This window comes from Galeopterus variegatus, unplaced genomic scaffold, assembly GCF_000696425.1.
Source record: "Galeopterus variegatus unplaced genomic scaffold, G_variegatus-3.0.2 Scaffold2470, whole genome shotgun sequence".
In the NCBI taxonomy this organism is placed as follows: Eukaryota; Metazoa; Chordata; class Mammalia; order Dermoptera; family Cynocephalidae; genus Galeopterus; species Galeopterus variegatus.
This window is the reverse complement of record NW_007728581.1, coordinates 233,692-250,609: the sequence shown is the minus strand read 5'-3', so window position 1 is coordinate 250,609 and position 16,918 is coordinate 233,692. Positions and strand designations below refer to the sequence as shown.

The window sequence follows — 16,918 nt, the reverse complement described above, 5'->3', positions numbered from 1 at the left end:
CATGCACGCCAATGTATCTTTTTAGTTTTGTTGCTATTCTTGTGTTCTTGAGAGAGAGAGAAAGTGTTTTAGTGAAGCAGGCAGGCAGGCGTCTGCCTTGGGCATCTGCCCGGCACAGCTATGCTTTCCAACCTATGGCTTCCAAGGACCTTTTGGCCAGTTACCTAGCTCATAGACCTGAGTGTGAGGGGTCTGGTGACCCAGCCTGGCATGTGAAGGGTTTGTGACCCAGTCTGTGAACAGGCTTGAGGGGTCTGTGAGCTCCAGACCCAGCCCTAGCTCAGCACTTGGCCCAGTCGGTACAGGATTATTGGCAGGTAAAAGAGCCCAACAACTAGCGTGGTCATGTAGCTAGACAATTGGCATCACAAACAGGATTAAGAGTGCTAAAATTGGCAATGTCGACAGGATTCTGACATTAGCAGAACACCATAGTCATGTAAAAAATGAACTTAAATCCATACCTTCCACCATATACAAAAGTTAAATGGGCTCTGTTTCCAGCTGATAACAACTTACAGGAATTTGTCATGAAGACATTTGAGGAACTTACCAAATGCACTAAAGATCTCCTTTAAATATTTAAAGGGGATAGTGTTGGTGGCAACTTGTACATAAAAGTGCATACTCATAGAAGAGATTTTTGTCAAGCAGTTGAGATATTATATGGTATCCGGAAGTGCATATCATAGTTCTGATATTTTCTTTGAAAATCTTTATTAGTTACATATCTATATACTGTATATAGTTCTGATATACTGTTTAAATCCCATTTATAAATTTCATTCATTTTGTCCAAGATTCTGTGGGTAAATAATATTTTTATTTTGTAAATCTTAGACTTTCTATTTCCTGTATTGAAATCTGATTTCTTGAATTTTCATAACGAAGTCTTATCATTTCACTTTTAATTACTCTATAGATTTTTACTTGGCAGATCACCTTATTTTTTGTGTTATTGAAACACAGAATGACATTGATTTATTTGCTGTTTCTGAATTTTTACATTCAATTATCCTTAAATAACATTGTAATAACTCACTTATCCAGAAACCTTTTTTGATATTTTCAGTTTCTAAACTTAGCTGATGATCAGAAAGAAGCAAAAAAGAGCCTTGGGTAGCCAAAATTGATAATGTCTTTAATCTAAATCTCTTGCATTTCAGGGTCCTGACCTTATTCTGGGCTTCACCAGTCTTATTTTAGACTCAGACTATACATATTGGGTTCTTGGATTTCTCAGTCTAGAATAAAGTATAAAGCTACAGGTTGGAATGTGAATATGGTTTAAAAACAGTTATATCACCACCAGTAAGAAGTGACAATTATAAACCTGATAGCAAGGGAAGAGACGAGAAAAAAAGAAAGCATAAAAAAGTACATAGAACAATTTTTAAGTAAATAAAGTCATCTATAGCAAAAATCATTGAAATAACAAGAAATGTTTAAATTATGTATTGAACATTGTTTAAGGATACAGGAAACTATATAATACATCCTCAGTTTCTGTCATTCTAATAATAATTTGTTTGTACTCGTCCTTTCAACAACTTTTTGACACTGTCGATTATTCTTTCTTGAAATTTGCTCTATTCCTTTGGCTTCCACGATGCCAGACACTCCTGGTTTGCTATCTTTTTGGCCACTCTTTCTATCTTCTTTGTCAATGCATTATCTTCTACTTGGCCTTTAAGGTTGAGTTTACCCAAGGCTCCTTTCTGGTGTTATTCTGGATTCTCCCTTAGACAATCTCTTCCACCCCATGGCTTCAGTTGCAACCTAGCACCTCTGACTCTCACATTTATAGCTCCTGGGCTAAACTGCCTACCCATATTTCTAACTGACTGCTCGAAACTCTACTTGGACATTTCAAAGAGATCTAAAACTCAGTGTCAAAAGCCATATTTATGATCATTTTCTTCTCTCCACCCATTAACTTAAAGCTTCCACCAGTATTCGTTTGTTGATTCATTCACTCATTTCTTCATTCATTTATTTATTCATCAATTCAACAAATATGTACTGAGTGCCTAATAGATGCAATTCACTGTTTTAGGCACTGCGAGTACAGCAGGGACAAGACAGATGATGTTCGTGTTCTCATGGAACTTGTACTCCAGCAGATGAAGACAGGCAATAAAAAACAAACAAGGAAAGCTTCAGACAGTGATTACGTGCACTGAAGAAAATAAACTGCACAGTGTAATAAAATGTGACCAAGAGCTGCTACTTTACTTTGCCTGGTCAGAGAAGCCTCTTCGCTGAGTGAGACATAAATGACAAGAAGGAGCTACACATGCAGATGTCTGGGGGAAGAGCATTCCAGAAGAGAACCGTGGTGTGCTTGAGGAGCAGAAAGGAGGCCATTGCAGCTGATGGGATTTGAGCAGGGATGGTGGAGATAGTGAAAGAAATGGCATCAGAGAGGTAGTGGGTAAATAATATTTTTATTTTCTGCTCGAAACTCTACTTGGACATTTCAAAGAGATCTAAAACTCAGTGTCAAAAGCCATATTTATGATCATTTTCTTCTCTCCACCCATTAACTTAAAGCTTCCACCAGTATTCGTTTGTTGATTCATTCACTCATTTCTTCATTCATTTATTTATTCATCAATTCAACAAATATGTACTGAGTGCCTAATAGATGCAATTCACTGTTTTAGGCACTGCGAGTACAGCAGGGACAAGACAGATGATGTTCGTGTTCTCATGGAACTTGTACTCCAGCAGATGAAGACAGGCAATAAAAAACAAACAAGGAAAGCTTCAGACAGTGATTACGTGCACTGAAGAAAATAAACTGCACAGTGTAATAAAATGTGACCAAGAGCTGCTACTTTACTTTGCCTGGTCAGAGAAGCCTCTTCGCTGAGTGAGACATAAATGACAAGAAGGAGCTACACATGCAGATGTCTGGGGGAAGAGCATTCCAGAAGAGAACCGTGGTGTGCTTGAGGAGCAGAAAGGAGGCCATTGCAGCTGATGGGATTTGAGCAGGGATGGTGGAGATAGTGAAAGAAATGGCATCAGAGAGGTAGACAGGTCAGACTGTCTAGGATTTTATAGGCCAGTGTGAGAAATTTGGGTTTTTTAAAATGTACTGGAAAACCAATAAAAGGTTTTTAACCTTTTAAAAGACATAATATAATACATGTTTTGAAAAGATCTCTCTGGGCCGGCCTGGTGGCGCACTGGAGAGTGTGCTGCTTGGGAGTGTGGCGGCGCTCCCGCCGGGGTTCGGATCCCATGTGGAGACCGGTTCCCGCTCACTGGCTGAGCGCGGTGCGGGCGCAACACCGAGGGTTGCGATCCCGTTGCCGGTCAGTAAAAAAGACAAAAAGGAAAAAAAAAAGAGATCTCTCTGAGGGGAGGGTAAAGGAGGAATTGGTAAAGGGCCACAAAAAATGATTACATTGTATAATATTGAATATGCTAATTATCCTGATTTGAGCATCAAATATTGCACACAGGTCTTGATATTTAACTCTGTACTCCACAGATAGGTACAATCAACTGTGTTTCAATAAAAAATAATTAGGTGAATAATCTCAATTTGTAGTAATGGGCATGTTGATAGTATTGATCTGACCATCATATCTTGGGCACAGTTGGTAATGGTCAGCTTTGTACCTCATGAATATGTGTAATCATTAAAAATAAATAAATTAAGAGATCTCTTCAGCTACCGGGTGGAAAATTGGATTCAGTGGGGCAAGAGGGGAATCAGGAAGACAAGTGAGGCTCCTTTATGGTAGTCCAGGTAAGAGGTGGAGTGGACTTAGAAGGAGCGTGGTCGCTGTGCAGGTAGTGAGAGGGTGTTTGGGAGAGCACTGAGGAAAAGATGTGCAAAGATGAATGAGTCCCTGATTCAATAATTTAGATGTACCAATAATTGATAATTACTATTAAAATTGGTATGTGGGAGAATGGGAGAGAGGAGTAGGTATGGATGATGGGAGGGGAGGGCAGTGGGGAATTAAGTTTAGTTTTGGACAGGCTAATATTTAGGTATTGATTAGGCATTCAAGTGGAAATGCCAGTTAAGCACAGTAATTAGATATAGACAAGTCTGGAATTCAGGAGAGAAATGGGTGCTTGAGACATGAATTTGGGGGCTGTGTATAAAGTATTTTGTAAGGCCATGAGATTAGATAAGGTCACCTAGAGAGAGGACAGAGATGGAAAATAAGAGAAGAAGGTCTAGAGGGAAGTCCAGGAGTACTTTGATGTTTAGAAGCGTAGAAGAGAAGGAATAGCGAGCAAAGGCCGGGGAGAAGGAGCAGTCAGGGAAGAAGGAGAAAAGTTAGGAAAGTGGAATAATGGGAATCAGTAGGACAGAACGTTTCAGGCAAGAGGAGGACGATCATATCATATGCTGCTGAGACAGAATAATTAACTGCACTGCAAGTGCTTGGCATGCTTTTTACTTGGTTTCAGTATTTGGAATATAGCTTTTCTCTTGATTGTGTTTTACATGGGAACTATGGAGTTGATTTTTGTTATATTCTTCAAGCTCCTTTGGAAAAAAGATAGAACTAAATCAAGCTGCTGATTCTCTGATTGTTATTTTGGCCTATTGTGGTGGAATATTCCACAGAAGGCCCCTCTTCTCTGGGGATTTCTGTAGACTGCTGGCCCTGGTTTCATGCACCAGCACTATTCCAGTTATCTGGAGCCACTTAACCCTGACACACTGGCTCAGCTTCACCCAGGCTTTAGAACCAGGCAGCCCCTGGAAAAGAAAACTGTAAAGGCCATTGTTGAGCAGTAAATATCAAGGTGGTATTGATACTAATCTCTCTTGATCGTAAGTGCTATTCTACTGGCTTTGACCTTGTATCTTGTGAGAAAAGCTCTACCTTCCATGCCATGACTGAAATCACACCTTGGTTTTCTTCTTGGTACCACCTGGCTCATTGCATCTGGAGTTCTGTTTTGATTCCCTACTCTGCCTCAGGAGTACTGGAGCCCTGACCCTAGGCCCTAGTGTCTGTGTCTGGTCTCTGATACCTGCTTGGCACCTTGCTATGAAATCTTGGCCCTCCGTACTCCCGCCCCACCATATTGTTCTTAATCCTCCTACTGAGACCTCTATCTTTCACCTGTTGCTAGACTCCCTGAGGTAACTGTTCGCTTTTTTTAGTTCCTTTTTTTTTCTGATTGCTAGACTTTCCTGGTTTACCTTAGCAACAAAATTAGGTATGGTTTCATATCTGGGTTCCTTAAACACAATTCTAGGATCTTGCCTTCAGTTTCAAGTGACTTTAAGGCTTGATGGAAGTGTTGTTTTTTTAAGACTGGCAATGCTGAATGGTAGACTGCTTTAAAGAAGGAAGAAATCTACAGATGTTTTTAACCCTAAATATGGTAGATGTTAGGGAAACACAGAAGAGCAAAATGTAGCCTTGCCTCTGAGGAAATATGTCTTTAAACATAGTCATACATAGATGCTCTTTACAACCAGTAAATTGAGCTTATTTGCATTGAAAATTGTTCCTGATTTATGTGACTCACGCACTCTCTTTTCATTGGAGCTCTGTGCTCACATAACATCACTATTATAACATTTCATAAATAAGACTCCAGCTAAAATATTGAGGGCCCCAGTTCTTAGAATAAAGATTGACAAGAGGTTATATGCTACTGCTCCATAATTATTCCTTTCTATTTAACCTTGATTAATTGAAATATATGCATATTATCCCCCATGGAAGGGGCATATTGGAAATTTTTAAATTCTTATGGTCATGCTGTGCTTTTCATGGATGATTGGAACATTGCCCAGACATAAACCATTTCATCCTTCTCCCAAACAATTTGTCAGTTGTTTAACTCAGCATAATTTGTTTTTCATGACCAGTAGAAATGACAGTACTAAAATGTTTTACAGGGAAATGAAAATAAAATAGAGTTATAGCTCTGATTTTTTAATTCTCTACTTTCCCCCCCGATCATTCTTTGACATAAAAATGTATTTTAACTTTTGCTTCAAATGTAGGCTATTTTTAACATTGGGAAAACAAAAAGATATTGAAAGCTAGGAGTCTATTTTGTGAAACTGAAAACATACCATGAATCTTAGTAAAACAGGTTATATTGCCACAAAATAGAATTTCGTAGGTGCGTTATCAGAGTTTCAATGCTTATACACACATAGCCTTCATTCTTTATGAGAGCTTGTGGCTAAGAAATTTAATACACTGTCTGTTCAGAATGATGCTGGGCTGAAGCCTGGAATTGTTTGAGAAAGAGACCATTTTATGTGCCCAATTACCAAGCATTTAGAGTGAAAAGAACACTGAGAACATGTAACAAGGGCTTGCACCACTGGAAATTGTACATCTCTATGAGAAACATGAGATTGTGTAAACCTTCAAACATACTACTTTATCATAATACAAAATCTCAAAAAAGCACTTTTACCAGCTCTTAAAAAGTCTAGCTATTAGTCAACCACCTGTTCTATAGAGTTTGGCTTAAATGTCAGAATTTCCTTCATCCCCAAACTCATATGAACATTCTTTTTCAGAGGTGAATATAGTGAGTGATATATTAGTTTTGTGTTAGTCCTTTCCAAGAAATTGTATTTTTGAACACCAGGATGCTAAAACTGTGATTTTTTTTAACTATGCATTGCTAACAAAGATTTATTTAGGAATTGTGTGATGATATAAGCTGGTTGATGATCTTCTTTATTAGCAACTATGGTCAATTACACAAAAACATTCACGCCACCTTTGCTGTCCATCTATTTATGGTTTGCTCACTAGTGGGCAGGTATCCCATAATAGGACCAGTTTACCTGTTGCTAGTGGAACTCACCTTACTGGCAATATTATCCTGTAGCTATGAATTGTAGTTATGGTTGCCATGTTTTTCTAATAAGAAAGTGGGACTGGTGTTCTGACAATTATCATTTCCCCTTTGGAAACAAGGGGACACAGACCTATAAGTCTCTGGGGATGGATTAAAGATGGATTATGGATAGCTCCATTCTGACAACTCAGGTCAGTTGGTTTTACCTGGATTTTTCCATCTTGTAGGATGAATTCTTTCCCAGAAGTCTCTTTGGGATTTATTGAAAAAAAGCATTTTGTGTTTCCTCCTCATCAATTTTTCTAAAATGCTGGGCAGGTCTGAACTCCAGTGATGGATGTAGATTAGACCCAAGTTGACATCCTTGTTACTGTTACTCTTAGGTCACTCAATTATTATCACTCCATGGCTGTGTGTTTGTGTGCATGTGTGTGTGTCATGTATTTTGTGGTGGAAATAATAGTATTTCTGTGGGTTAACCAATGGAAACACGTAAAGAAATCTTTTCTGAAGGCATAAAACAACTTCAGGTGCATATGATAAATCCCCACTCTCACCTGATGAATTTCACATTCTCCCACCACCATCAGGACTACTTATTCATCTCACTCACCCTCATTGTTCTGCGTCCTTCCTGCTCTACAGATGCACTGGCATGTTTCTTTCCTTCTTTCTGGCTTCCTCTCCCTTCTCCCTTAAGACACTGATTCAGCACTTGTCCCTTCTCACTTCTGCACCATCACCTTCCCTTAGTGCTGATTGGTACCCGCAGTCTATGAACATCCATTGGTTGTCCATCTTTACAAAACCCTGCCTTGACTTCGCACTCCTCTTCATGGCTCTCTCACTTCTCTTCTTTACAATAAAACTCCTTGAAAAATTTGTCTACAATCAGTCTCCACTCCCTCTTTTCTCATTCTCTCTTAGACCTCTTCCAATCAGGGTTTCACCCAATCCACTCCACTGTAATAGCTCTCATCGACATCCTCAAGTCACCAAGTTCTGTGATCTATTTTTGGTCCTCATCGTACCTGACACATTGGCAGTATTTGATGGAGTGGAAGGTCTCCTTCCTTTCTTCGTGAAATACTTCCTTTACTTGGCTTTGATTTACTTGGTTTTTCTCCTTCTCAGTATCCATCTTTTGACCTCTAAACATTGGAAAACCTAGGGCCCAATGCTCTGACCTTTTAACTATCTTAACTCTCTCACTTAGGGATCTCATCCACTTGCCTGACTTTAATGACTCCCATATATCTGTCTCTAGCTTTGACTTCTCCCTGGATGAAAGACTTCTGGATCTAGCCCTAAAGGCATTGTTGTGTTAATTAGAAAAGCTGCCCTTTTCCTCAGGCACTTGACTGCCATCTTCTGGAAGATTTTCAGAGTAACAGACACCTGTCAGATGACTATAAATGGTACCTCCCACAGCTGTGTAATCCTCAACCATTAGCAGCAGTTCTTTTTCTCCACTTGGGTGGGTGTGTAACGGGCATCACAAGCTTAATAGGTCCCAAACCAAACTCCTCATTCCCAACCCTGATCCCATCCCATCTCAGCCTCTTCTCTTTGGTCTTTTCTATTTCAAAGTTCTTTCTGCTGCTGAGGTCAAACTCCTTGAAGTTATTCTTGATGCCTCTCTTTCTCTCATACCCCAGTTTTAATCCAACAGCAAATCCTGTTGGTTTTTCTTTCAAAATGTATCAGAATTTAGCCACTTCTCACCACCCCACTGTTGCCATCCTGGTCCACTAGATCATTCCAGCAGAAGCTTCCTCTATTGTTCCCCCTTGTCTGTCCTCAACACAACAGCCACAGTTATTCATTTCAAACCTAGGATGCATCATGTTTCCCCTCTACCCAAAACCTTTCAAGTGGTCTCCCATCTCACTCAGACCAAGAATCACAGGACTCCACAATCCAGGTCTGTACCACACTCTGGCCTTTTCTCCCCTACATGCTCTGTGCTCCAGCCACATGGGCCTTCTTGCTCTTCCTCAACATGCCGAGCACACATCTGCTTCGGGCACTCTGCCCAATGCGCTCACAGAAAGCATGGCTTGCTCAAATGTCACTTTATCACATTAGAGAATCCTTCTTCAACCACAGCACATAACAAAGTAATAACCCCTCTCCCAAAGCATTTCATACCCCATGCTGTTTTATATTCTCCATAGCACTTGTCATTCAGCACACACACATTGTTTAGTTTCACCTCACTAGAATTTAAGCTTTGTGAAGCTAGGGACTTCTTTTTTTCCCCTTACTATATCCCAGTTTCTAAAACTGTGCTTGCAAGTAGTTGGAGCTCAATAAATATTGAGCTTAAGTAACTAAATACAGGCATTCCTGAATTTGTCCAGGGACTATATCCTTAAAAAAAACACAAAGGTTTGAGATGGTCCTGCACAATTATAATGTCTAAATTTTAAGATAAAAGCATTTTCAATAGTGTAGGAACTAATTTAAATCTATTTTGAAAATTGCATCGATGTTACAACCTTCTGGAAGGGCATTAGTGTCCTACATAGAAAGCCGGTAGGCGCCATCTAGTGGCAAAAAAGACCCACACTCGTGTTACTTAAATTTATTAATAACAATTGAAAATGTAGTCCCTGATCCAAAAGCTTATTAACTCTATGGCAATAATAATTTTGATAGCAACAAGTCCTCAAGTATGAATTTTACAGAATATATTGAATTGAGAAAACACAGTTCCATTTCTCCTAAATTATTAAAAATACAGTTCAATTTCTTCTAAATTATTTGACTCATTTTTTACTTATTAATTTTTATGTGTTTTCGGGGATTTGACTCCTTTTGCTCCTCTTTAGTTTTCTTAGTATTTTTCCTCTACTTATTTTTAAACTCTTAAGTTCACATGGTTTTGGCCTAGGCACTGAGTGTGTAATAAAATGAAGTCTTTATCTTTTGGGAGTTTATATTCTTAAAAAACCACACCTGTGAGGGTAAACATAACAACATGAAGTTAGGTATGAATTGAGTACTGAAAGAACATGCCAGATAATGTAATCATCTCTTCAGGCCACATTTCTGAAGCCTGTTGAATCTTTATTGTTGTGTGTACTTCCATTAGAGGAATGAAGATTCAGGAGACTTAGTTTGCCATTTTTCAGAAAGTGGCACTTATCTTTGGATAAACATGGAAAAACTAAGATAGAAAAATATTCATGTCCATGAGTATTGATAGCAAAGACAAAAAATTAAGTCTGTTTCTGATTGTTATAGTAATGTTCAAAAAGCCAGGTCTGGTAAGTTCTTTGGTAAATTAAAGCAGAAACTCCTTAGTCCACTTTGGAATTCTGTGATCTTTCCAGTCCTGAGTAGCTGGGGTGGAGCCGGGAAATCTTTGTTTGCCACCAGGAGTCCTGAGCAATATCAGACAAGCAAGGAAAGGTGGTGAGAGAGGCCCAGGAAGGAGACAGACTCTGGATGCCGACACTCAGATTAGTCCCTGGCCTTTTCACATGGGAGAAGACTTTGTCTCAGTAGCTCCAGAGAGCAAAAGTTGGACCAATGGAATACGACAAGAAATCAGATTTCATAACAACATAAAAAAAAAATTTCTCAATATTGTTTTTTTTTTTTCCAAAGAGATCAAAGCCTCAGTTCCCCATTAGTGTATGGGTCCAAGCAGAGGCTGGATGATAACCTGCCAGGGATTTAGTGAAGCTAATAAGATTCTCTGCTCCTCTGGAAGAAATTTCTCTCTGAACACATTGAAATCCTTCCTACCATTCAGTGCTCAATTCATGCCTTTCTTTTTTGAGCACTGCAGCTTGACGCCATGTCTCCTATCTCTACCTATCCTATCATTTTAAGTACAGATCAGTACTTATTTCATGTTGCCTGTGTTAACTTTTTTCTTTGTGACACAATCTTTAGCTCCTCGAGTTAATGCTAAGCTACTTGAAGACAGGAAACCACATCTTATAACTGTTTCCCTGTTGGCCTTGCCATTTGACTTCCATGGGTGAAGGTTAAATGTTTATGGTGGGGAATGGTAAAAAGGCTGCCCAGTAATTGCCTTAGCTGGCATCTGGGCCTGAGATACTCAGCCTTAGTCTAGGTTTGGTGGAAAAATTCTTCATGTAGATGGTAGAGAAAATAAAATATTTGTTAACATTTGTTCCCTTGTCAAAATCAGAAGCAACTTTTAGATGTAACAGTACTAACTTCCCTTTTGAGTTGTGCTGTTTTTCATATGCCTAATATCTCTGGAAGTAGCTGCAGAAATTGGTAATGACAACAGTTGGTAGAATATTACTTAAATTTAATAAAAACAAGTTTTCTGTTATTTATGTAGTTATTTTAGAGTTTTTCCTTCTGCCTAGGTACTGATTTTTTCTTTTCTTAGTTTGCAGGTAAATATTTTCTTTGATGTAATACTTTGTATCTTTTTCTTGAGAAAATGTCTTTACACATGTTGGTGTGGCATTTTGAATAGTTTGTTATTAAACTATAGTATTCCATATGCTTCTTCCATTTTTTTTTCTAAATCATCTTCCTTCTGGAGATATATTTATATAACTTAGAATTTCATCCTCATGAAATGATATATAAAAAGGAAATGCTAACAGGATTAGTAGACTTTGTATGTTCACTAGATCTAATTTCTTTGACAATCAAGTGTTGTTTGTTTTATTTGAACAGCCAAAATTCTATTTAAATTACTTAATAGACTACGTGGGTTAAAGACTGCCTATAGTACATTAATTGCTTACATGAAAATTAGCAAATTTAGCGTCCATGACATTTGTACTATGTTTAATATTTCTAAAGGATTAACTGCTCTCATTATGCTAGCTGAAGGGACAATATTGGATACTTTGACTTGTAACTAAAGAAACATTGTTTCATTGCAATCGTGGCAAAGAATGCATGAATTTAGGTTGTATGAATTTGTCTTTTGTAGAGTATGCTGAATTTCTGCATTGCAAAGGAAAAAAATTTACAGATTTTGATGAAGTTCGCCACGAGATTGAAGCAGAAACAGATCGAGTGACTGGAATGAATAAAGGCATTTCCTCCATACCCATTAATTTACGAGTCTATTCCCCACACGGTAAGTAAAATGATAAATTTCCAAATTCTTCTCTCAAAAATTTTTACTACATTAATTAAGACATATTATTTGTGTAGAAGGTACAAATGGTGCTGGATTTCTAGTATAATGCTTGGGTACTGCCATTAACGGTATGGTTCCAAGGGCTCTTAGAATATTTAGAGATGCAGGAGGAAAAGACTTAAAAAAATAAGAATTGAGTTAATCATTAAAAATTTTATTTTATTTTCATTATAAACTTTTAGAATTTGGAAGGGATATGCATGAAAACTTCCATTTTTAATATCTTCAGTCTTTGCAAAAATCGTAGAGATACTTGGTACTATGGTTGAGTCTTCTCCTATTGAATTTCCATGTGGGCCTATATGAATATATCTATTTATTTTCTTTCTGAGGAATAAACCGTGAGTTTTTTTCCCCCATACAATCAGCAGAAACTTACAAATTAGATAATGAATTCATGATGTATGATGGGAGATAGCCTTTATTCTGACCAAATTTAAAAAAATAATAATTTTAACATTTATTTGTACAAATTTACAGGGTACGGTGTGTTGCTTCAATACTTGCATATACTGCACAATGATTCACTTAGGGAAGACGGCGTAGTTTTGTACCCATTAGTCCACCTCTTTTCCTCCTGCCTGCCCTCTCTCCCTTCCCAGCATCTGATAACTATTATTCTACTCTCTACTTCTATGAGAACTGCTTTATTTTATTTTTTCTTTTGGATTCCACATATGAGTGAGAACATGTGGTATTTGTCTTTCTGTGTCTGGCTTACTTCATCTAAAATGATAGTTTCCAGTTCCAACCATGTTGCTGCAAATGATAGGACTTCATTTTTTTTTTTCTTAACAGCTGAATAGTATTCCATTGTGTATATATACCATACTTTTTGTGTTTTTTTAATCCATTCATCCATTGTTGGGCATTTCTGTTGATTCAATCTCTTGGCTACTGTGAATATTGTTGCAATGAACTTGGAAGTGTAGGTGTCTTTTTGATATATTGATTTCATTTCTTTTGTGTTTATACCAAGTAGTGGGATGGCTGGGTCATAAAGTAGATTTATTTTTAGTTCTCTGAGGAAACTTCATACTGTTTTCCACAATGTCTGTATCAATATATGTTCCCACCAACAATGTAGGAGAGTTCCTTTTTCTCCGAACTCTTGTCAGTATTTGTTATTTTGTCTTGTATAATAGCCAATCTAACTGAGGTGAGATGATATCTCAGTGTGGTATTGATTTGCATTTCTCTGACGAATAGAGATGTTGAGCATTCTTTCATGTACTTGTTGAACATTTGTATGTCTTCTTTTGAGAAATGTCTATTCAGCCCCCTTGCCCATTTTTAAATCGGATATTTTTTACTATTGAGTTGCTTGAGTTCCTTGTATATTCTGGATATTTATCCCTGGTAGGATGCATAGTTTGCAGATATTTTCTCCAATTCTGTTGATCATTTGCTGTGCAGAAACTTTTTAGTTTGATATAGTCCTGTTTGTCTATTTTTGCATTAGTTGCCTGTGCCTTTGTAGTCTTGTACAAAAAAAAAGCACTATTCAGTCCAAATCCATGTAGCATTTCCCCTGTGTTTTCTTCTAGTAGTTTCATAGTTTTGGGTCTGAAATTTAGATCTCTGATCCATTTTGAGTTGATTTTTGTTTATGGTGAGAGATAGGGGTCTAGTTTCAATCTTCTGCGTTTGGATATCCAGTTTTCCCAGCACCATTTATTGAAAGGGCTGGCCTTCCCTTGTGTATATTTTTGGCACCTTTGTTGAAAATCAGTTGTCTGTAAGTGCATGGGTTTATTTCTGGGCTATCTATTCTGTTCCACTGGTCAATTTGTCTGTTTTTATGCCAGTACCATGCTGTTTTAATTGCTTTGGCTTTATAGTATATTTTGAAGTCAGGAAGTGTGATGCCTCCAACTTTTTGTTTTTGTTCAAGAGTGCTTTAGCTGTATGGGTCTTTTCTGGTTCCATACAAATTTTAAGATTTTTTTTTTCTATTTCTGTGAAGAATGTAATTGGTATTTTCATAGGGATTTCATTGAATATGTAGATTGCTTTGGGTAATATGGACATTATGATGATGTTAATTCTTCCAACCCAAGCACATGGGATATCTTTCCATTTATTTGTGTCCTCTTCAATTTCTTTCACCAACGCTTTATAATTTTCAGTGTAGAGGCCCTTCACCTCCTTGTTAAATTTACTCCTAAGTATTTCATTTTTTTGGTAGCTATTTTGAATGGGATTACTTTCTTGATTTCTTCTTTGGCTACTTTGTTGTTGGTGTATAGAAAGGCTATTAATTTTGTGTGTTGATTTTGTATCCTGCCACTATACTGAATATATTTATTAGTTCTAGTAATTTTTTGGTGGAGTCTTTAGTGTTTTAAATGTGTATGGTCATTTCATCTGCAAATAGGGATAGATTGACTTTATCCTTTTCAATTTGGATGCCCTTTATTGCTTTCTCTTGCCTTATTGTGCTGATTAAACTTTCAGTACCATCTTGAATAAGTGTGGGGCAATTGGGCATCCTTCTTTTATTCCAGATCTTAGAGGAGAACTCTTTGATTTTTGTCTGTTCAGTATGATATTAGTTTGGTGTTTGTTGTATGTGGCCTTTATCATATTGTGGTGCATTCCTTTTGTCCCTCATTTGTTGAGTGTTTATACGATGAAAGGGTGTTGGATTTTATCTAAAGCTTTTTCTGTGTCTATTGAAATGATCATTTTTTTTCCTTCATTCTGTTGATGTGATGTATCACGTTTATTGATTTGTATATGTTGAATCATCCTTGCATTCCTGTGATGAATCCCACTTGATCGTGGTGAACGATCTTTTAAATATGCTTTTGGATTTGGTTTGCTAGTGTTTTGTTGAGGATTTTTGCATCTGTGTTCTTTAGGGATATTGGTCTATATTTTTCTTTTTTTGTTGTGTCTTTTTCCTGTTTGGATATGAGGGTAATGCTGGCCTTGTAAAATGAGTTTGAAAGTATTCTCTCCTCTTCAAATTTTTGGAAAGTTTGAAAATAATTGGTATTAGTTCTTTTTTAAATGTTTTGGAGAATTCAGCAGTGAAGGCATCTGTTCTTGGTGTTTTCTTTTTGGGGGGAGATTTCTTATTACTGCTTCAATCTTATTACTTGGCATGTCTGTTTAGGTTTTCTAGTTCTTCATGATTTAACCTTGGTAAGTTGTATGTGTCCAGGAATTTATCTATTTCTTCTAGGTTTTTCAGTTTGTTCACATATGGTTGTTTGTAGTAGTCTCTTATGGTACTTTGAATTTCTGTGGTATCAGTTGTAATATCTCTTTTTTTCATTTATGATTTTATTTATGTATTTTTCATTTATGATTTTATTTATGTAGTCTTCTCTTTTTCTTCATTAGTTTAATTAAAGGTTTATTAATTTTGTTAATCTTTTTTGAAAAACCAACTCTGTTTCATTGATCTTTTGTATCTTTTTTTGATGTCTAATTCATTTGTTTCTGCTCTGATCTTTGTTATTTCTCTATCACTGAAATGAAAACCAAAAAAGAGTGAGAGTAGCTATACTTATATCAGATAAAGAAAACAAAAAAGACAAGGAAGGTCACTATATAATGATAAGGGCATCAGTTCAACAATTCTACATATATACATACCCAATATTGGCACACCCAGATATATAAAGCAATTACTATTAGATCTAATGGAAGAGATAGACTCCAATGCAATAACAGTTGGGACTTTAATATGTCACTTTCAGCAAAGGACAAATCAGCCAGAAGAAACATCAGAATTATTCTCTATGCTAGGTCAATTGGATTGACTGGACATTTATAGAACAATTTCATTCAACAGCTGCATAATCCACATTCTTCTCAGTATGACATGGAACATTCTCTAGAAGAGACCTTATGTTAGGTCACAAAACAAGTCTCAACTAATTTAAAAAAACTGAAGTCATATCAACTATCTGTTTTCATTTCTGATTTTATTTATGTAGTCTTCTCTTTTTCTTCATTAGTCTAATTAAAGGTTTATTAATTTTGTTAATCTTTTTTGAAAAACCAACTCTGTTTCATTGATCTTTTGTATCTTTTTTTGATGTCTAATTCATTTGTTTCTGCTCTGATCTTTGTTATTTCTCTATCACTGAAATGAAAACCAAAAAAGAGTGAGAGTAGCTATACTTATATCAGATAAAGAAAACAAAAAAAGACAAGGAAGGTCACTATATAATGATAAGGGCATCAGTTCAACAATTCTACATATATACATACCCAATATTGGCACACCCAGATATATAAAGCAATTACTATTAGATCTAATGGAAGAGATAGACTCCAATGCAATAACAGTTGGGACTTTAATATGTCACTTTCAGCAAAGGACAAATCAGCCAGAAGAAACATCAGAATTATTCTCTATGCTAGGTCAATTGGATTGACTGGAAATCTATAGAACAATTTCATTCAACAGCTGCATAATCCACATTCTTCTCAGTATGACATGGAACATTCTCTAGAAGAGACCATATGTTAGGTCACAAAACAAGTCTCAACTAATTTAAAAAAACTGAAGTCATATCAACTATCTTGTTTGACCACAATGGAGTAAAACTAGAAATCAACGATAAAAGGGTCACTGGAAATTGTACAAGTACATGGAAATTAAATTCCATGCTTCTAAACAATGAATGGGTCAAAGAAATAACCAAAAAATTCCTAGAGACAAATGAAAATGAAAACACAGCATACCAGAACCTATGGGATACAGGGAAAGCAGTTGTAAGAAGAAAGTTTATAGCAATAAATGACTACACCAAAAAAGAAGACTTCAAATAAACAATCTAATATTACATCGCAAGGAACTAAAAAACAAGAACAAATCAAACCCAAAATCAGTAGAAGGAGAGAAATAACAAAGATCTGATTAAATTTTCAGTGGGGCAAATTTTTATTTCTAATCCTCTCCCTAGCTCTGTTGCTTTTAAAACAGAGCAT

General features: G+C 36.7%; 1 protein-coding gene across 1 annotated transcript in view; it reads left to right on the top strand.

Moving 5' to 3' along the window:
• The window catches only part of LOC103597929 (dynamin-3-like), a 152,185-nt gene that overhangs the window by 6,820 nt on the left and 128,447 nt on the right, over nt 1-16,918 (top strand). The window contains exon 3 of the mRNA XM_008581809.1: nt 11,756-11,905. Within this exon, the coding sequence (XP_008580031.1) occupies nt 11,756-11,905 (150 nt within the window). The remainder of the gene's footprint in view (nt 1-11,755; nt 11,906-16,918) is intronic.